We start from the raw sequence: 22,607 nt of genomic DNA on the forward strand, positions 1-22,607 counted from the left end.
CTGTTGATCCTAATATTCCCAAAGACCTTCTGGGACTTAGACTCATTTCTCCTGGAGCCCCCACTACTAGGAAGACTCCAGAAGCAACTCATGTTAGCTTGGGAACTCCACTTGGCCAAACTTCGTAACATAATGCTGATTTCACATTTTCAAGCTTCCTCATGTAGAGCTGGAATAAAATACCATCTTTGATGCTGTTGAGCAAGCCTCATATTTCTGTGTACAGGTCTAGGGCTTTTTTTTTCCATTTGTGAGAAACTTGAAAAAATTCTGTTTATTCCTTTTTAGAAACTCTTACCTTTTCAAATAAAAGTACAGGGATTTAGGTCAAGGGGGATTCTGTCTTTTCCTTCCAAACAATCAGCTCCACAGGCTGGAAGGTCCTGCATGAGGATTTTCTGAGAGGCTTGCTGTATTCAGCGTAGAGGCCATCAGTGTTGTGACCATTTCTTCTAGTTCTGTCTGTAGGGATGCAGAATTCCTCTGTGTCAGATACTGACAGATTTATTGCCCTAATGGTAAAAAACCCTTAGGAAAGTGTATCTGTCTTAATAAAGTTGTCTTCATTGCTGCAAGAGAATGAAGTCTGTGCCTTTTATCCACTGCACTGTCGGTTCAAATTGTGCCCCAAAACCTTCATAGGAACATTATTCATGATGAACAGAATTATGTACAGAGAAGAAAGGAGGAGAGGAGGCACTTCACTCATAATTAGAACATATTAGTGCAATGTAGTTTATTGGCTAACACAAGAGTTAATTCTTTGACACTGACAGTTTCATTAAGCTCACTTTAACAACAGGTTCTGAGCTGTGTGCTTTGCTTTTGGGAAACCTCTACTTTGGGCCAGGCTGGTAGGCAAGTACCCTCAAAGACTACTTAACGCTGTGCTGCATGGATTTGCCATCTGTGAATTGATTGTTTATGAAACAGAAAAAGTTCACTTTTGTCAATTAACAGATAATTAATAAAATTACTACAATCTGGCAATTTTGAAGAAGTGTACTACTGGGTTGACAAATGTAAAATTGTCCTTTTCTTACTACTCTAAATTTACCTCTGTGTTCAGGACCTTCCTCTAGTTTTCTCCTATCAGCAGCCTGAGGAAGTAAACAATGTAAAAAAGACAGTGCCACCATGTTTTTTTATCTTTATGTGTGATGGTAGAAATCAATTTTAATCTGTCAGACTTAACTGCAGGAGTCAAAATGGTGATTTACCACCAGATGGGTTTTCCCCAAAGCTGGAGGCTGTTTGTGACAGAGAAATAAGGCAGATGGTCATAGGTGGTAAAAACAGTCTGATCTTAAGCTAGTGTTTGCTTTGAGAATCACTGTTCTATGAGCTTGAAGCTCCTTATAAGAACGTAGAGCTGGATTGTTGCTCAGCATGAGCCTGTTTAACTTCACATTGGTGTAAAGCTTCTTTATTAAGACCCTTTATATTGACTTCATCTGGTAACTCAGGGACATGCAGACTTACCTTCTTCCATCTGTCCCTTATTAACTCCCGTGAAATTCAGTGCTTCCCAGCCAGTGCTGGCTGCTTACCTGAGTGTCAGAAATGCGTAAATATGCTTGGAAATGCTGCTGTCTGCTATGCTGCCAGCACTGTATTTCCTTAGCGTCACCTGAGTTAAATGTTTATGTCACTTGTTTCTGAGGTAAAGGTATTCACTGTGACTGAGAAACCCAAGACATTGTATAATAAAATCCTGATTAGAAAGGGAAAGTTAATACTGCATCGAGTGTCTGGGAGGACAGAAAAATGACATTGTACTAAAATGCAGCACCTTGAGAGTTCTCTGCAAAGCTGTGTAATACCACTCTTCTGTGCTTAGTTACAAAAATTAACCTACTCAGAAAGGTTTAATTGGTTCATTTCCTTAATAGACAGTGCAGATCTTAATCCACTCTAACTTAACACTGGAGTGAAAAAACAACTAAGCAAGCAGTTTATTAAACTCTCTTTAAAAAAAAAGGCAAATTTGCCTGGAAATACTAGCCTTTTGGGTTTTTTAATACCAAACTCATTAAACATTATGAAATGCTTCCTTTTAAGTCCAGTAAGTTTCATTTGACCAGAGTCTAACCCAATTTGAATACTTAAATGAGTGGATAATTTATTAAAAAAATAGTAACTGCTACCAGCTTGAAAATATTTGTATGAATTACAAACCATTAATACAGATACAGTGGAAGATACCACCATTTAGCATCGTGATCAGCCTTATGTTCTGGAAGGGCCAGTTACATGTGTGTCAGGCCTCATGTGCGCTGTCAGTCTGTCATCTAAGTCATCACCTCACCTCGGAGATTTGTAGTTGCAGGTTGCTCGTGCTGTGCCCTGACAGACTCTCGGGTGCTCACGTTGTTGTTACAGTTGCTCAGTATCCCTCCCCACACCTCCATGCACAGTTGTGATGGTGATAATCCAGTCACAGCAGTAACAATATTGGGATATACTTACCTGCTTTTTGTTAGGTCCACAGCTGGAATATACGGTGCTGTGCCAGCTGCTTCTGGCATGATTCCTAGATACATAGGCTTTTGGCAGATGCCTGAAAGTAAAGGCTTCTGGAAACCCTTGGCTACCCAGGAGGATATAGGAAGAAGTGGTCCATAATCCAGGTGCTGGTGCATACTTTAGAAAAAATTGAGAAAGTCACGAGTTTATTACAGTCTGCAGCTACCTAGACTGCATGACAAAGATGGTCTTGTCACACACAAGGTGGTAAGTTATTTTTATTGCACCTTTGCATGATGCTTCCCTGTACTGAAATACCTTTTCCACAGAAAACTATTGCAGCAAACATCACAAAAGTTAGGTCATTGGCTGCGTAAGAGGTCCAGTTGCAAATCTGAGTAGTGGTTTCCAGAACATATGTGCAGACATTTCCCCTCCTTCCCATAACCACATTTTTGCCTGGTGTCTAATTGAAAGGCTTCAAGCAAAATACAAATTTACTTAAAAAGCAATTTCATGCCTTTTTTATTTTAACAGGCAGACAAAGTCTGAATTTACAATATAAATAAAATTAACTGATTTTAAGTAAGTGACCACCAAAGCATGTAACAATCTTGTTTTGTTTTCTGTCTGCTTGCATTTCCATTTGGAAAAAAACCCCATATTTCATTTCACCTGAAAAACAGCCAAGTGGTAGATTTCTCCTTCTCATTGGATGCAGACATTCTGTACTCTTCACTTTGTCAGTTGACACAAACCAAACCCCTTTAATTATTGAAAAAAAAATTCAAATTACATAACGTTGAAGGTGTCATTCTGAGTTGTAGCTTCATTTCAGAAGGTGTGAGCAAAACAGCACAATTTGTAGTATTATCCTAAAATACACTGAGCTAGTTCTTACTTTTTGAGTACTGAGGAACTGGTTCCTGGTAAGTTACGATTTCTCTGTGCTATGTCAAAAAGGTTTCTGCATCACCACTGACATCTTTTGAATTCTCTCTAGAGGGAGTAATACTGCATTCTCACAGAGAAGGGGTACAATGAGAACCTCTGCTTTTGTGACAATAATCCATGTAGAAAGGAGGGGGGGATGAGTAAAGGTGCAAGATAAGCAATCGAAAGTGCAGTTGGGATCCGAGGGTAATAATGCCTGTCTTGGTGACCTGAGCAAAGCTGATGTGGTGCAGATCACTGGTGAAAACTGGCTGGATATCTTTTAGGCTGCCTGAAGGTAGGTGGCCCAAAGCGAGACGCTTCTGGGTTCTACTCCACCCTGCCTGTACACACACCAGTGAGGAAAGTGGCTTGCTCCCAGGGCATAACTGGCTTCTGACCAGGGGTTTTCGTGAGAACTGGCACATGGTTACAACTTGTAACTGAGCACTTTCCTTCGTTCCTCACTCCCTGGCCCTTGAACTGAGACCAGAGTTTTAACTCCATTCCTGGGTGCTCCTTGGCTGTCTTACCCTCTGTGGTGACACTCCATGTCCCTATTATGCTGACTTATTAAATCTCTGTAATTCTATATTCATAAAATTTCTTATAAAAAGCAAGGCCAAAGCACCTGCCTTTCCCTCCTAATGCTGTGAATTCCCTGTCACTTGAAAGCACTAAATCAGAATTAGCATCTTTTCAAAGAGGCCTCCTGCCAAAGGAAACAGTTTGAGGTGGGATTTACTGTTTGAAGATTTCTGGTCAGTAAATCAGATTAGCTGCCTCTGATTTTGGAATGTATATTTGATGGATAAACCTTATTTTAAAAGTATGGGTAGTTTTAGAGTGACAGTTCTTTCCATTCAGTAACATCTGCACATTACTTTGCTATTAGCCTGTGTAATGTTTGCCAGCAACACAGCAGGAAAGTTCAAGCCTTTCTGGTGATGAATTTTTCATCCAAAAAGCTAAGGCACACATCCCTGCTCTCTGAGATGCTCTAACTGATTGGAAAGTCCATTACAGAGCTCTGCTGTTTTCTTCAGTACAGAGATTGGATTTATTACTGGTAAGAGTGCTGACTGGCATTAAAGACTTGCACAGAACAGTGAGTTAATGGTGTCCCCACCCAGTGAATGCTTGTTGCTGTTCTTGCACCATGCCCACATATCACCTGTACTAGTCTCTCTTTGTAAGACAGTTTCATTTTTAAGTTAAAAAACGTCAGAATCTCTGTCCTAGTTCAGCAGGAGGGACCAGCTAACCCTCTGTGGGGGTGATCAAAGCCGTGTATTCTACCCCCTCTATTCATTCCCCAAGGTCAATGGGCCATTAGCAGCAGCTGCCCAGGGAGCCATTATCACCTTCACACCCAGCCTGAGGGGGGCGGAGCTGCCAATGGGCCATCAACAGTTCAACACCCCCTGGCTCCCAGAGTTAATCACCCATTGTGTGAGTCCCTGCCCAGGGGGAGGGACTGGGTGCTCCCTGAGGGTACATAAGTGGTGGGTAAGAAGACCTCGGGAACTTCTCGTCAGATCCAGAGCAGCAGCAGGACCTTGACAGGAGGAGATCACCGCTCTCGCCCAGACCACAGCCCTCGCCTGCACCAACAGGTTTTTCTTTTCCTTTTGCTCTGGACTTGGGGGAACCACAGGGGTCTCAGCACAAGGGCAAAAAAACCCCATTGGGTTTGTGCCCCAGGACACTGGGTTATACTGCTGGGGTTTTGTGAGTTGAAAGCAATTTCCCTTGTGTGTCAGTGTTGTTATTGTAATATTATTATTAAATTTTAGCTCTGACTTATAATCTCTCTCGTGGTGAGTTCATTTCCCCTGCTGGTTCACCTTTAAACCAGCACAATCTCCTTCATGTTTTCAGTTGATTTTGCAGATGTGAAAATTAAGCAAAGCCTGACCAGTCAGTTTCTCGCAATTGTACAAGAAGTTTGGAACAGAAACAGAAGATGATTACAGTTCTGCTGAATTCTCACTGTGCTGTAATCTGTGTTGTTCCCATGTCTTAACCACATGCTTCAGGAAGCTGACTGTGTTTCAAAGCTAAAAACACCAGTGGTTTTCCATAGCCTGTTGGCTAGTCACACTACTTTCCTGTCTGTTCTTCAGTTCTTCAGTCTGTCTCTGAGACACTGCCTCTTGGGAAAGAAGCTGTAAATCAGAGAAGGTGTTCTGAGTCCCCAGCCTCAGTCCCAACTCGAGGAGTCCTCACCTGAGGTTGGTGCTTTTGCTGCTTCTACAAAGCAGGAGCAACAGCCCTATCAGTGCCTGAACTGTGCCAGGGTCCTCTTGGATGGCCACAATCTGGTGCCCTTTGCAGTTTAATAACCATCTGGTTGACAGAATTAATCTGATAAAGAGAGGTAAATACCCTGTCTCTAACTGAGTCTATGCAGCTGTTATAGCACCACTAAAAATAAAGCACATGGCTGTTTTTTATTAAATGTATTCCTATGGTACCTCTGGTCTCTTTGGTCCCTAATACAGCACCAAATTATGTAATGCTGATTCATCACATGATCCACTTGGTAGAACATGAGCTTTCCACACGAAGAAAGATGAAGGGGTTTTACATCCTGCAATCCAGCCCAGTTTCCTTCATAGATGTTGCTATATTATCTACCTGTCTGTACCCATATGCAGGTTAATAGCTTTTAGTTGCTATCAATTCATAAAGGCTAGACAGGTGGTTAAGACTAGACATGAAGTTTAAAATAGTTATCTTAAATATTATAGCATGCACAGGCACACAGAGGCCACGAAGTGGACAAGGTGAGGACCGAGTCTCCCACAGAGACCTTCATTCCTTCATTGGTGGTTTTGCAATAGGAATTCTTTATTGGAAATAGGCTTTGCAAATTCCCATCATCACAGAGGAAGCTGGGAAGACCTAAGCTCCTAATACTGCACATAGTAGCGACTGATGCTGGAAAAGGTATTTCTGAAACACTGGGGAAGGTCTTTGCTCCTGCTAGGAAAGCACGGCATTCCAGCTGTGCATTGAGCAAACACGGCTTTTTCCGGCAGGGGTGGGCTGTGTGACGGCCGTGGGATGAGGCAAAGGAGTTTGACGCCGGGGTTGCTGCACTGCAGCGTGAAACTTCTATTTGATGCCTAGTCTTTTAAGATCCGCATGTTCAAATGCCATGTTCACCGAATTCATTAAATTCCAGCTACCCCAAGCCAGATGCATTTAAGAGGGTATAAGAGCAGAAAGGTGCTTCGGGCAGTGTCGCTCGCCCCAGCTGCCGCCGGCTCCGGAGCGGCGTCGCGCACCCCGCGCGGGCTGACGACAGCGGAAGCAGCGTGGCTGGGCCGGGCCGAGGAGGTGGTGCTCCGCCCGCGGCTCCCCGAGGGGAGCTGCCTAGCCCTACCCTGCCCAGCCCAGCCCAGCCCTGCCCAGCCCAGCATAGCCCTGCCCAGGACAGCCCAGCCGCGTACCTTCCGCATGCGGGAGCAGCGAGGGAGGTGGGCTACCGCACACCGCCAGCATGTCCGCCCGCTGCTGCGCCGGCCAGGTGGGCGCTGCGGGCCGGGGAGCGCGGCAGGTGTCGGGGCGGGCAGGGCGGACATGCTGACCGGCGGTAGCGCCGCGGGCAGGGCGGACATCATGGCTCCGCGGTAGCGCCCGGCGGGTGGCCGCTCACCGAGAGCGAGGAGCCGGGGCCGGAGGACACCGCTGGCCCCGGGCCGCGGCTCGGCGGTGCCCGCGGCCGTGCTGCGATCCGGGCTCCCCGGGGCCATGAGCGCGGCAGGGGCGAGAGCAGCCCTGGCAACGAGCGCGGGTGCCTGTCCGCGTCGCCGAGTGCTCCAAGGGGTGTTTCTGCCAGTTTCCTGGGGGAATTCCCCTCGTATTTCGGAGGGACGCGGGGCGCAGCGTGTCCCCCCGAGGTGCTGGCGGCAGCCGGGAGCAGCTCTGCTCGCACCGGGACAGCGGCGTGCGGGTGCAGGCGCCGACATGGAAAGGGGCCTTCCCGAAGCTCTGCACGGCAAGGAGCAATTCCCAAAGGGGCGACAGATCACTTAGACCTACGAGAAGCGGTTGGGTAATTGTCACCGGTTTCCGGGTGGTAGGGAGCTGCGACCCATGATACAAGAATTGGAATAGTCTTAACTTCTCCCGCAGCCTCTGGCTGCCTGGCAGTCCTCAAACCCTTTCACAGATTCCTTTAAATGTGGCTTGTGGAAAGATCTGGCGTGTTAAGGTGCTGGCAGAGTAAGTGAGAGATGAGAGAAAGTGGTGATGAAGGACAGGGCAGGACCTACACTGTTCAGGGTCCATGGGCTGGGAGTTCAGTGCTCCACATCTTACCACGGTGCACCTGTTTTTCCTGGCTAAATTAGTTCCATGAATGAAGGACCATGACGCGGAAGAGATGGGTGGTTGTGAGGGCATTTAAGGGAAAGATTCCTGTTCCTAACAATTATCTCTTTGGTGTGATGTTAAACATCTTTTTCATGCACTTTATTTTGTGCTTCATTTCCCCAAATCTCCTCTTCTGCAGTAGAAACCCTTTATTACTTTTCCTGTCTATGACAGAATAGACAATGAGCTTATTCCTGTTGTTTTACATATTTAAACACCTAATTCTATTGATATTTCTATTGCTTTGCTCACTTTGCCCACCCTCAGCATCTGATTATCTCTTGATTTTGTATGAAACACCTGGGAAAAAAATATCCTATCTTTCTTGAATGTTGAAATCCTAGGCTAGATTTAGTCTTCTGTCTGTGGTTCTTCCACTCTTCAGTGGGATGTGAGGATTACTGAGTATGCATCCAGTCGCCTGTCCTCTGAGAGCTGCCCCATGTGCCTCTCCAAACAGCCCTGTGTGGTTGTGGGGAAGAGTAACGACTGCACTTGCTAATATTCTTCTTAATGCAAGGACCTTCCTGACTACTGCTTCACATCCATTTTGGCAGCTTGAGAAACAAGTTGTGGAGCAGCTCAACGAAGTGCTGTTAGGTGCTGTTACTGCGCTGGTTTGTGGCTGTTTGCATCTTCACTGCTTTTTTTGGTGTAGCTTCTGGAGAAGTAACTTAATACCAAGAAGATGAAAATGTTGTGATGTTCAGTGGGGAATGGCATGGCTTTAACATGATCAACATTTATGACATTCTTAAAGCCTCTGTTCCTACCTCATGTAGTAATCTCTGGTAGTAATGTATTTTATTGACACTGATGTGTCATTTTGCCGTCTGTAAATAAACTAACTCCTTAGTGTTGTTGCAGATGAAGCAAAAACTATAAAGTGAATGCAATCATAGTGCCAAAAATCCCTGGAGAGATGTATTTAAAAAAAAAACCACTGCTTTTTATGTAAGACTTATCTATGCTAAATATGGCACATTGCTGGAGCTATACCAGCAAATATAGTGTAGATAACCATTTTATAGGCTAAGATGATAAATGGCATAAACTATGTTTCCATAGCATTCAGTGTTACATTTTAAAAATGAAAAATAGTCTTTGCCTTCAGTACTTGATTTATTCCAACCTTGATGAGGGGATGTTTGTTTAACATGATTAATGCACAAGAAAAACAAAAGTGATAGAAGTTCTTCCTTCTGTCTCAGCCAAGCTTCCTCAGGCATTTTGTGGGTACTGTTAATGAAGCTGGAAAGTCAAGAAGGAATTTGGCCTCTCCTTCAGTGTTCCTGTAAAGACGAAGTTAACCCTATCTCCAGAAACAGAGGCGAAGTGCTTGAGGAAAGATGGAACTTTATGTGAGTTCTGAAAATGAACACTTAGTTTGGGTCCCCGCTTTTTTCCTAATATATAGTAGTGTAATGGCTTTGATATCCTCTAGTGTGAGGCTTTTTTGTGGGAAGTATTTTTGCCCTGTATATACATTGTGTATGCCTCTCTCTTTCTGTGCATCTGCTTTCCTAGAACAGACTGAGAACTTTGATATTTTCTTTCTGGGCTGTTTAAGTACGATAATTGTCTGTGAATGTCTGTAGCTGGTATCAAAGTTTTGTTGTGAGTTAACAGGAGTTGACCAAGCATTTTCACTTCATTCGTCATGCCAACAAATTTTCCTGGTGTGAAGTAGATGATGAGTGATTGGTCCTTTTGGTTTTGTGTCAAACTGTGCTGTCTAGTTGATGGTGCCTGTCAGAATAAATGCATTCAGGTTTTGCAGCTGAGATTCTTAAAGAATATAACAGCAAGCTGCCATACTTTAGTGTACTTTGGTTATGCTGATTTTGCACACAAAAATTATTTAAAATAAGCCTAGTGAACATTACTGTGTGCCTTGTATTCTTGCCAAGTAGACCCTGGGAACTTTCTTTGAAGGAAGTTGGCCATTTATTAACTTTAATATCTGCAGTTGTTTTTTATTGGGCCATGTACAACCTTATCTTGAAGACAGTTGTGATTTTTAGGTTTCTGAGCTGTAATAAACTTGCTAAATGTTTCTTCTTTTGCTAGTGTTTCATTGGTAGATCGAGAATAGTTTGGCTTGGACCTCCACAATGCTTTTGATTACATAAAAACATCTGCTTAAATTGACAGGAAACAGGATTTTACATTTGGCTTTTCTTCAGTAGTTATTCTCAAGAGAATAAAGTTGAGATCATGGTTAAAGAAAGCAGCTGTTGCAGAAAATCTTTATTACAATGAAAATGTTTTTTCCAAAGTTAAATAAATGTAATTTAGATCGTTAACATTCATTTTGAGGGGACAGTGTGTTGTAGCTGGGTTGTTCAAGAAGGTGGATTTTTCAATTAGAACTGGTAGCTATTAAAGCTTATGAAACTATTTTTGTAGGTCTGTTAAATCTTGAGTGATGGCCTTAATATTGTTCTGCACTTAGAAATCATATCATGTAATAAATACAGTGAGATGTGCCACAAGTTAGAGTATTAGATTTTCATTTTATACCCAGATCTCTAATTCTGATTATTTTTAAGGCAAAAAAAGAAAGGGAAAATAATAAAAAAGGCGCATCTACATTTATAAGACTGATCTTGGCCCATGTGATGACTTCTGGGGCTCATAGCTTTTGGGGCAGGGGAGGGATGCCCTGTGCCCTCTGGGACTGTCTGCCTCTCTGGCACTGCCTGTTTGCATCTACAGGTTGAGAAGAGGGCTTGCAGTCCTGTTGTCGTGGTCTCTCCCCTTTTCATTATATGGTGAAAAGGATGATTCTCTCACTCTCATCCAGGTTTGTGTCCTCTGAGGTTACTGGAACATTGCAGGGAATATGCATAATATGATGTGCCACAGTGCTATGGGATGGTGCCGGTGGTGTTCCTGACTGTGCTTCACATGGTGCTCCCCAAAACAGGTCTCCTCTTCTGCAAATGGTCTTCCTGGGTGAGAGAGATTCCTAAGTATGTTTATCCTGAACATTTAGCTGTGGGTATTTCCACACTCCTGCCACTGCTATTATTAATCATGACAGAAGATGAAATTAACTGTCTGAGGTCAGGTGTAGAATACTGTAGTGTACTCCACTTTAAATGCAGTTAGAAGAAACAGACTGGGGAAGTTTCTGTTTTCCCTGTTTGCAGAAACATGTAGTTTTTGCCTTAAACAAATGGTTTCTTGAATAACTGCATTAGCAAAGCATGGTTTTTTGCAGCTTTGTCCACTGAGTTTGGTACCTCATGTTGATTCCCTTTCTAATAAGTACTGAACTTGTGTTTCAGCCATTTCATTGCTGAGGGTTGAGAGATCATTTTCTCTGCTAAAACTTTGACCTGTTTTCAAGGAAACTAGAAGAACATATCTTTGAAGACCGATCTGCCTACCCAAGCTGGATAAAATTTGCTGCTGGATTTGCTGAAAATGATCAGAATGGGAGGGAAAAGTGACCAAAAGAAAGTGAGGTCCTGTAAGTGGTGTATTATTTGACATTGTATCTCTAGCTTGGGAACTGTTCCCTGTCACTGTATGAGAGGCTGAAACAAAGAAACTGAGTCCAGCAGCAAAGAGCTATGGGACCAAACTTCCTATTTATTTAAAGCCTGGGGAACATGGGGAGTAATCTCGCCAAAGATATGTTCTCTGCAGGTTTCAGAGTTTAAATACACTTAAAACTCCCCTCCCTCAGTCATACTGCGTTATGGCATCAGAGGGTTTCACCTTTTTTTGTATTTTCATGGAGTAATGCCATCTAGTGTCCTTTTTTCTAGTAGTAATGTGGGGAGGGGGCTTGGCCTTCATCCTTTGGGGGTCTTTGAGACATCTTCATCACATATCCCTTGACTGACCTTACTTCATGTCATGCCTTTGTGCCTGCATATTTCACTTTTGCTGACTCTGGCATTTACTTCATAGCTCTAATGAGCTATAGTTATCTTTTGGCTATATATTTCTTTTTTAACTAGACGGTGTTTACTGATTTAGGCCTCTAGGATAGATAGGTCATTTGATTTATTTCTTACAGCTGCAGGACTAATCTTCTTCAAGGTTTTCTTTATGTAAACTTCTGCATGATTAAATAAAAATAACTATAATAGATATTAGCACAAAATCCTAAACTAACTGGGCTACAATTTTGCAAGGTTCAAAAGATCACATGATTATATGGGAAAGGGATAGAATCCATTTTGTGGGATAGGGTCCCTTTTATACGATAGGGTCCCTTTTCAAGGCAGAAGATAGTCTTTCTCATTCCTGCTTAATTTCCAATTGCTGCCTATTTGTTTTAGGCTTTTCTCTTGTGTACCATGAGTTTTTGAATTGTGTGGGTTTAGAGAAAGAGCTAAAATACTCATAGGTCTGCAACTGTGAAGCAAAGGCAGCATGAGAGCAGGGCCTTCGCTTTTAAGGGTAAGGGGGTACTTTGCTGCAGAAGAATCCAAATACAAATTTTGCTTTTATTTTAATTTTTGCAAGTTGAGGTATTCCAGAATATGTTTTTCCTGTTACTGAGACTTTCATTACAATGGATGCACTCACAGTTGTACTTCAGGGGAGCAATTGAATGAAAGCCTGAGCTATGACTGCAGGTAAAGCTGATGGTCTCATCTGAAGCTAGTGACTGCTGTCATCCCAAACACTTGCTGAGGCTGGATGGGGTTCCCACCTTAACCATGTGAAGACGCTTGGACCTTGCATTGCTTCTAGTGTCCTCCTCCAGGACCTAAGTCAATAGTGTTTCCATTCTTTTCTCTATTGTGCAAGCCCTGATATGTTCTGTCATGTTAAATGTCAGGCTGCCTAGATTTTTAGGCAGTGATCAACTGAGTGAACTTGACCTGCTGCACTAGTCAGGTCACTCAAAGAGATAGGCTTCGGCATCAGTATGTGCTATAGCATGAAGCAGTGAGGGACTGAGCTTGCTAGAGCTGAGGGAACTGTGTTGTGTGCCCCTGAGGGTTTGTGGGGGGAAGGTGGCTCTGTGCCTGCCTTGAAGGGGGTCCTAGGTACCAGCAATCTCATCAACATTGTAATTGCTGATAACTGTGCTGTGATTAGTGTTTGCACTTTAGTGACTGGATATTCCAGCAACGAGAGATTGTGTGTGCTCAAGTATTTAAACATATAAATGTTAACAGTCTGAAAACACAAAGTTTTGCTCTTCCTTGTGTTCAGTAGGACTAATCCAAAATGCATCGACCTGTAATCTCTGGTACTGAGTTTCAACTTAACTCAAAGTTTTGTGAAGAGACCTGTCGACCTGTCTCTTCTGGATTTTTCCCTTGGCTTGTTACAGTCACTAGCAAAGCAGTGTTCAGGATTACTATTCAGGATATGTCTTGAGTAGGCATTGTATTTAAAAGTGCTCATGAAGGAGCAATGGCTCCCTTTTGAACCTGCCACTCTAGAAAAGTGTGTGACTGTTCTGACATTGATGTAAGCTGGACCATCTTTAGCAATATGGTCAGAAATAGTTAATGTTTTGTACAATGTATTGGCTGTTGTCACTTTGTACAAAGTGTTAATGTCTTCTTTTTTTCTCACTCCTGGCCCTAAAGTTCTCTTGGATTCAGTAGTGAAACCATCTTTATAGACACAATATGTTTTTGGAACAGTTCAGAGCTGTCTGTTCATTCAGAAGTGAAGCAGCTGTTCCAGCTCCACACTTTCGAGTCAGTGCACAGGAGAATTTTATTTTAACTGCTTCTTCACTCCAGTAGTACATGGACTTCAGCAGTAACTGCCCTGCATTTTGTTCTCTTTACCTGGTATTGCACCACATTGTCTCTGTGTGTGCCATTCTAGATGATCTAGACCTCTAGACTCCTGGTCTTGAACATTGGAGCTAACCTGGAGAAAATCTGCTCAAGGTATGAAGTGATGGCCCCAGTTTTCAGACTTTGCCATTGCTGCCTTGTCTTTCATCTTCCAGTTGCTTTATTAGAAGCTCCCCAGCTGTGAAAGTCAGAGAAGTGGCTGCAGCATGAGTTCAAACTGTGTGCAGATGAAAAAACTGAAATATGAAATTATAGGAAAGGAGAGCTGAACCTGTCACCCAGCAGAGGTTGCTCTCAGTGACAATTGTCAAGGGATCAATGCAAAGAAGCTTCAGGCTCAGATCTGTTTACATCAGTGATCCGAGAGTACTTTCAAAATTGCTCCCAAAAGCACACAGGCATGATGGAAGGGCTGGTGGAGCAGAGGCTACTACTGAAGGTGATGTAACCCAGACAGCATGATCCATACCAGTGTAAATAAAATACATCTTTGTAAGTACAGCCATCCAGTTGGTTGCCTGTACAAGATGTGGATGGAGGGTAGGCTGCTTCCACAGCGTGGAGCTCTACAAGGCAGTGTCACCCCCTCTGTGGCTGCATGCTGGGAGGAGGAGTGAGGTGGCTTGCTGGATTGTTTGCAGTTGGATGCCATGATTTTGTAGGATGGACTGGGCAAATTTGAAGGGATGCAGTAAAAAAGACCCTGAACAACATAGGTGCTGGGAGTACTCCTTAGAGCCTTCAAATGAGACTAAGGGTAACTGATTTGGTTTTCTTCTTTGACGAGCAGAGAGAAAAGACCAGGTAAATCGAACAGCTCTTTAAGCTGGTGAAGAAAGCCTCACCAAGAACCAGCACCTGGGGAACTGTAGCAGAAAAATTAGAAGGTGGGTCTTTTTTCTGTTTTCAGTGACAGATGTGAATAACCAGAGGGACAGACAATCTGCTTCATACTCTGTCAATTCCAGGTGGTCTGTGGAAATGAAAAATAGCTATACTACTGGGAAACTGGGTGATGTGATATACTGTGTGGCTCAGGTCAGACCAAACAATTGTTTTGATTTTTCCAAAATCATCAGGAGAAAAACAGTTGGGCAGACTTGAATTTAGACATTTTGCCATGACATTATTTTCCAATGCTCAGCTGAGTCACCACTTCGTAACGTTTGGACAGAGACAGAAGATAATCATCCTCAGTACAGCTTAACCTCAGCTGTGTCAGTGCCTGGCAGTGGCTCACCCACATTTTAGCTCCTGTTGTAGCTGTTCTAGATGCTGCTTTCTTGCCTAGGTTTTGAGCTGCTTGGTGCTGTATGGTAGTTCTGCTGTTCAAGGCAAGGCACAAGCTCTTTGCTTTGGAAACTCGTCTCAAGGCAGGAAACCCTCACTGGAAAACATTTTCAGACAGTGTCTAGGACAGCATGGCTTTCCTCTGAAGACTGTTTTAATGTTGCACAATTTGCAGTGTGAGATGTGCTCTTCAAAATAGGTCATCAGTTGATTAACTGGTATGTTGGGCACAAACCCTCTTGGCTTAAGTCATAGGGTGAGTCTGAATATTAAATAAGAAGCAGTGAAAAGCCAGTTAAGTCAGACATGGGACAAAATAAAGCCTATTTGGTGTATTTAGTTACTTCAGACAGACAAACCACTGTGTAGTCGTGGGACTGGTTGATGAAGCCTGTGGAAAATCGTATGCATCACAGCAGTGTGTTTTCAATGATAGTGTGAGACCAGCTCCTAATGCGTGGGACACCAGGCACCAGGCATCTCTTGTTTTCAAGAACCAATGCACTAACAAAAGTTCAGATTCTCTTTCCTGAAACCAAAAGCACATGCAAGGGCAGGTGTGTAGCCACTTCAGGATGTTACTCTTGCAGGGATGGCTGCTTTGCCTGTGCAGTCTGCCTGTAGCCAAGAGAGTAGATGTTTGGGTGGTTTTGATAGATGCTGTTAGCAGCTCAGTGACTGCATAATCTGCAGATCTTATGGACCAGATAATGCTGGTAGTCAAGTAATCAAGCAGTGCATGAAAAACTAAGCTGTTTTAGGCCTGGATGAAAAGAAGCTTGAGCAAGGCACATTCCTGTGCACCGTGGACAGGCTGGAAGGCATGCAGTCTCCCTGATGCTCGCCAGGCTGTCGGTTAGGAGGGAAGAAATAAAAAGCTGCTAAGTCTTCATTTCATTAAAGTATGCAGGGTTTTCCCCATTGTATTCTTATCCCCTTTGATTTTTACCATTTCTGCTGAAGTCTCTCAGAAGGAAGTGCTTTGTTGTCATAAGCAATGGCTTGCTTGTGTAGTTTAAAAATACCATAGGCTATTCTGGGCTGTGATCCTGAAATGCTTCACTTTGTTTTAATGATAAAGCAAAGTATTTTCTAAGACCTTAAAGACATTTTTGAAAACATATGTGGAAAATACCTTCTTGAAATGTCACTGTCTCTACGAAAGCAGCAGGCAGGGCATGTTTACTTACTTCTCAGTCTTGTATGTAAAGAGTTACATGTACTTAACACTACTGTCATACCTCATTCCACTGATTTATCAGATTGGATCAGAGCTTGCAGAAAAGACCTGACTGCATGGTAGATTTTAAGGGTTTGTTGGGGCAGTATTCATTGTAGGGAACCAACAGTTTGTGCACAAGTTGGTAACCCTGCTTTCACCCTGTTTTGTTAACCTGTGTAACTCTTGCTAAACGTAAGTGCTCACTAGGCTGTTGGAAGATGGAAGTGTGCAATATGTCCAGGCCTGCCTGCACTTGGAAGAACGGTTCGCACAAACTTAGGCTGTTACGTGTCTGCTTCTTTCTGCTCCTCTCCTCTGTGTGGATGTAAAAATTACTGTTCCTCTGCATTGGCAGGAACCTGCTGCTCTCCAGTCAAATGAAGTGATAGGAAAATGCTGCTGAAGCATCTGTTCAGAGAAGGGTGAAAGCATTCAGGACAGCTGCAAGACATTCACCTCTGCTTTCCCCTCCTGCCTGTGCATTGTGCCCTCAGGTTAAATAGTAAAACTTTTGCTGCCCTTACATAACAAATCAGCAGCTGAAAAGATTGATACATAGTTTTTTCAGTTTCCTTACCCCTCCTTTTTGTTTTGTTTTTTTAAGCCAGTAGGTTGCTTCATTTGGTCACTTTCAAGAAACAACCATCAGGACTAGTGAGGTGTTGGTGTGGCAGTAGGAATGAGTGAGTGGTTGACAGAGCAGAGGGGAGCCAGGGGCTCTTAAGTGAGCCTGGTTACCAGAAGAAATGTCTGTGAAACTGTGCTTTGAATATTTTGTAACAGAAAAATTTCCCACACAGCTTTCCACAGCTGCTGTTGTGAAACCAGTCAAGTCAGCCGTCATCCAGGCAGTTCAAATCCTGGCACAGCCAAGTGTACTAGGTTTTCAAGTTTTGGGGTCTCAGGCAAGCTGGCACCATACCCTCCTTGAGCTCCAAAAGAGTAGCACTGAACAAAGCAGGCAGCTGGTCTGTGGTGTGGATACCTGCTGTCATGATGGGTTACTCTGGGGGGGCTGGCTGGGGATAAGGATTTGTGGAAAGCATAAATATTTGCATACTATTTGTAATTATTGTCAGACTGGGATGTTCAGCCGTGAGGAGATATAAAGCTAGAGAGGGAGCTGGGGTGGCTGTGCTTGCTGCCTGAGTTGTGGGAGCCTTTGAATGAGAAGGACTGGAAGCCAGAGCCTGCTGCAGCATGACAAACTCCTGCCAGAGAAGCCTGGCTTTCAGATGCCATTGCACTGTGCTTGGAGACCTGGGCTTGGGAGAATCACAAGATTTTTAAGGAGCTCTGTAGGTACAGACGTGGATTTTCAAGGCCTGTCTGCTGACAGTGATCACAGACCTTTGATTATAGTTTGGGTTGTTGCTGTCCTAAAAACTGCACACATCTTGCTTCTGTATAATCCATTCTTTGGAGGAGTTTTTGTTTAATGAACAAGCTAAATCTTTAAAAGATTTAACATTACTTGCTTCTTTTTGCAGCCTGTTTTTTTAACATGAGAATAATTTGTTACTGGCTTGAAGTGCTTCACTAGTGAGTTTTGAGTAGTTGAAAGGCAGAGGTGAAGTGAGATAGGCCATGCCTGCATCAGAGGATCTGTGTAGCTTAGCTGCACACTGACCGCAACTTTTTAATAGAGAACTCTTTGTATGTGTGGGCTTTGAAGTCTGTCACCCAAAGATAACATCTGTGAAACCTCTTGGGTCAGTAGGTTGTGGCCAGCATCTTACTCTTTGGGACAAAGACTGTTCTCATTTATTTTTGCATAACACCTATTATATCTTGGCCTACTCTGGAATGTATTTAGTTATAGCCAGAGTTAAAAAAAGAAAACTTAAAAAAACCTCACAAAGAAACCTTCCAAACCACCAAATTTGGGATGTTGACTGAATAATCTAACCAAATTTCTGTGGTTTCCATGACTACTCAGACTGCTTAAAGAGGTTCATCTGAAAAAAGATGAAGACACTGGTATTTTTGACAAGTATTTCCAGCTTCTAGGGTTGTGCTCAGTATTAGAAGCTATCATTAGAGTCTAAGTAATGTGGAACAGTACATAAATGAGCTATATATTCTATTTAAGCATTTGTTGCTCTGAGTAGTAGCTCCAGGGACTCAGGAGCAGAATAGCGGACATATTGCTGGATGTAGATGAGATTTTACTGGCACAGCTCTCTAGCACCTGGTGTAGGAAAATGTTATTCCCCTTACAAATGCCAAAGCTGCATACCTTTTTACTTTACTGCAGTTTCTAATATTATGGTAAGGCCAGCAGTTGGTTCATTCTGGATACTTTGGATCTGGCTGATACCATATCTTTCAGGTTAAAAGGACATTTAGTTTTAACCTTCCCGCCCTCATAATTCTGATGTGAGTGGATTATACTTCTCTGGCGTGCATTTGTTTTGAATTGTTATTATTCCATTTGTTTGCTGAATTGGTAAGTTGCCATAGTTTCCTTATTTCCTCTACTCATGGTGATGCTGTAAAAGGTAACTTGATTTCAATACATTTAAAGATAAAATGGTCACTCAGCCACCACTACCTTCTGTTTTGAAAGTATACTTGCACGATGTGCTTTTGCACATAGTATTTTTTTTTCCAGCTTTGGTGTCACCATGAGCCTATTCTGTTTATTCCTCATAGCTGGAACTTTGTGATTTGGGGAGGATTTCTGTTTTGCTGCAGCAGCAGTTTTGGCAGCTGTGTGCTTTGAGGCCCTGTCTCCTCTGGCGTGAGATCCAGCAATGAAGTGAGAGAAGAGCTGTGTGGGAGCTGGGTTGGACTGTCCCCAATTTATGTCTTCTGCAGCTGAAAAGCCATTGCTTAGCAAAAGAAGGACTTGTCTGCCACATCCTTTCTGTGGAGCTGAAGGCAGGAAGTCTACGCTTGAGTGTTGCAGAGATATTCATGGCAAGAAAATGATAAGCTGGGAGTCAGTCTTTTTGAGACACTTCTTCAAAATGGGGCTGGCTCTCTGGGGCATTTTGATCAACGAGTATATTGTTGAGACTCTGTGGGGTTTTATCAGATATTGTGTCTGCAAACACATGTGAGACCCCTTCCTCCTTATCAGAAAAATCATTGATGCTGGAAGACAAAGTGTCCTGGGAAATAAATAGTTCATAGTGGTTTGGAGGCAGATGGCACATACAAGCCTGTGAAATTTGCCTCAATGATACAGAGGTGGCACTTGTGCATTTTTAGTCTCTTGTCCAGAATTCACCTTGTACAACTGCTTGCTGAAAGCAGAAGGTCCTCTGAACATTCCTGTGTGCCCTCCAAAAGCTGAGGAAACACCAGGAAAAAGCAGCTTTGCTGTGCCTGAGCCCCAGGCTCTGGCAGGGCACCATACCTAGCCACAAGGAGCTCCTTGAAACTGGGAGTGCAGTGAAATGAGATTACTCTGAGTTGGCAGCAGTGAGACCTGAAAGGGAGGTTCCCTCTCCCTGGGTGCCTGCTTGTGTCCAAAAATCCCTCCTGTGGTCATGGCTGATGGGTTAAGCCATATGAAGCTGTTGCCTGTTGCAAGGAGGCCTGGCCAGTGACAGTGCTGCCTTATGTATAAAAATAAGGCTTACATTTATAATTTTATATATGACTTTTCTAAAAGTAGAAGGCAGGAAAGGTGAATCCAGCTTCTTTGAAAGTTAATGATACTGTTGACAGCAAGAAAATAATGAGCATCAAGCTAGACCCCTTTTGGTACCTTTTCACTTGTTGAATAAGGTAATTACATGCTTTTTGGTATGCTTCATGGTTTTTGCCTTGGGGGACCGTCAGTTGTGAGTAGAAGAGAACTAAAATACACAAGAATTTCTATCTCCCATCGTTGGAAAACATGGAAAAGCTAGAAACTGACATGCCTAAAACTAGTGACTTTTCATAAACAAGACTGTCTGCTTCCACTTAAATGCTGCTCAGCTGGGAGAAGAGGCTTGAGAAATTCTAGAGTTTTGCAGTAAGTCTCCCAGCTTCCATATCTGACTTTTGCAACAGAAACCTGACAATGGAGTCCTTTGGTGGTTTTTTGACCTGTGTGTTTCTTGTCTTACTTTCCAGTTGGCCTGCTGCTGTGGTACTGCTGCTTGTTCCTTGTGCTGCAAATGCTGCCCCAAGATAAAACAGTCAACCAGCACCCGCTTCATGTATGCACTTTACTTCATCCTGGTGACTATCATCTGTTGTGTCATGATGTCAACAACTGTAGCTAACAAAATGAAAATGCACGTAAGTAAGGGAGTTGAACTCACTGCTGCCACTGGAAGGAAATGGGGCTCTTTCCACAGTTCTTTATGTGTAGGGGTGCTCCCTCAGAAGAGACAGACAGTTTCCTCCACCCATCCACTTCCAAACCTAGACATGATGATTTTCCATGCTCAGCCTTTTCCTGTTACCCGTTGAGTGTGTTGCACAACAGGAAGAGTCAAGGCCTTCCTCTTGTGCAGAAATTTGCTGCAGCAAACCCATGCCAGGTTTGCTGTGCAGGTAGTGTCACAAGAGGCTTTTTAGGGAACATGTTATAGTAGAACAAATCGATTCAGTCTAATATTCAGTTTGTCAGCTTGTTTGATAGCAGAAGCAGAAAATTAGAAAATAACTCTTCTAGTGTTGTTATTTTAATTCTGCGTTCTTGGTGCTGTGTGACAGACTACTGCACAGCACAGTGCTGCAGAGCCTTTACAAGCGGCTTTCTTCAGTGAGTTCTGTGTTCACATGGCCTCTAACCACAGCAAATATTGTTCATCTCTAATTGTCTTTTTAATTAAAGATCTTCAAAAGCATGAAAGGAGCTGTGGCTAAAACTAGATTTTAAAACTCAAGTTTCTTTCAGAGTCTTAATACAATTTTCCTAATGCTCAGCAGCCTGCTATTGCTCACACACTGGACCTGTTGTACCACATACTTGGTTTGGTTTCATAAGCCACCCAAGTAGCACAAATCTTCTCTCTCTTCCTCTACCAACTACAAGAATAAAAGTCTGTTTTTAAGTAGAGGGAACAACAGCTGCATTGCTTAGTTCTTAAAAATTAAGGTTCTACACCAAACACATCATTGGGCCTGATTCAGGGTTGTGAATGTGCTTGTTCTGGAGGTTCAGGAGGCTTCCCTTGCTGTGGTCATCTGGTTGTTCTGCGTTCCCCTCCCCGTTAGGGCTGTTTCCTCACTGAATCAGTTGGAGGACAAGGTGATGTCCTGCTTACATTCTGCACTTGTTTTTTGGTTGCCTCTGAAACACTTGCCTCCACAGCATCCCACATCCAGAAGCTGGTGGCAGCATTCTCTCCCCACAACACAGATGAATCAATGGGCTTATGGCAGGCTAATTTGAGGGCTTCTGTGCTCTGCTGCCAGTGATCTGATCTTTCTTTCTTCCCATTGTACCCTCTTTGTATATTCTGTCTTAATTCTTTTTCATTTAATGGCACTTTATGTGAATTATCCTAGTGTCACCTTCTTACCCTAGGCCACCAGAGGTTGATGACAGCTGTAGGAGTACCCAGTACAGACATGATGCTTGCCTGTGAACTATGACTCAAAAATTGTTCAACATGTGTGTTCTGAAATTGCTTGACAGGAATTACTTTGACTTACTAGATGCTTAGCTTGGCAATGAAGTGAATAACCCAAAGAACTTGAGTGTGTGGGAGACAAATTATGTGCTCATATCCAAATTTCATAAAGTTGTTTTCCATCAGTAATGTGGTTTTAATGCAGCTTGTATCCATGACAAAAAATTACTCCTTATCCAACAGAAAAGTGATTCAAGAAGCCTTCAACAACATCCTTTTCAGTATTGCCAAATTTTTTTTCCAGTTCATAGTCTTGAAAGCTCAGTGTGGGAGGAAATGGCACAAAGAGTAGCTATTAATGTGAAGTGGAAGGATAATCACTCTCATAGTTTATAGCATTCAGTGTCTTTGAATGGGAAATGTACCATCTGAAAGTAGGCTTTCTTTATCTTCTCTCTAATTTAATAATTTTGTTCAGGCTGTGGAAAGTTTAAAGACCCCTGAAATTAATTCAGCCCAGTTGGAGTAGAGCTCACCTTGAAATTATTTATTCCGACTGGCCAGTCTCAGCTTCCCAGTGAACTGTGTTTTAAAAGTGCTGGGCACTTACTGATGCCTTTGCTTTTGGCTGCATCAAGGAACACTCCTAGCTCCTGGAGCCAGACTGTAAGTAAATGGTTTGCGTGATGTTTCTGGGACCTCACCTCTTTTTTTTTTTTCCTGAGAGAAGACAGAATTTTAATTAATTTTAATTATATTTTTAAAAAAATTTGTATTAAAAAAATTAAAATTTCAAGTTGTAGTGCAGTTCTTTTTGGAGCCATAATCTTGGCAAGGAATCAGGTGTCTGCTTTACCAGTTGGGAGTTCAAATACTCATGCTGATCTATGTGAAAGTAATCTGTTTTGTCAGTGAGAGGGATTGTTTGGGTGATTTGCTATAAAATCCCAAGTCTAAAGTAGTTCTAAAGATACTGTAGCACTTGATCCTTTGGCATTATTTCAC

At 42.9% G+C, this 22,607-nt stretch overlaps 1 protein-coding gene across 2 annotated transcripts in view; it reads left to right on the forward strand.

The window, feature by feature from the left end:
• The first annotated feature begins 6,736 nt into the window (after positions 1 to 6,736).
• The window catches only part of SERINC5 (serine incorporator 5), a 42,149-nt gene continuing 26,278 nt past the window's right edge, over positions 6,737 to 22,607 (forward strand). Inside the window, exons 1-3 of one of the 2 annotated variants that reach the window (XM_071580154.1) lie at positions 6,737 to 6,934; positions 14,359 to 14,455; positions 20,152 to 20,319. In XM_071580154.1, coding sequence (XP_071436255.1) covers positions 20,236 to 20,319 — 84 coding nt within the window. In that variant the 5' untranslated portion in view covers positions 6,737 to 6,934; positions 14,359 to 14,455; positions 20,152 to 20,235. The remainder of the gene's footprint in view (positions 6,935 to 14,358; positions 14,456 to 20,151; positions 20,320 to 22,607) is intronic. The other variant, XM_071580153.1, reaches the window with a different exon arrangement.

The sequence above is a fragment of the Pithys albifrons genome, chromosome Z (assembly GCF_047495875.1).
Source record: "Pithys albifrons albifrons isolate INPA30051 chromosome Z, PitAlb_v1, whole genome shotgun sequence".
Taxonomy (NCBI): Eukaryota; Metazoa; Chordata; class Aves; order Passeriformes; family Thamnophilidae; genus Pithys; species Pithys albifrons.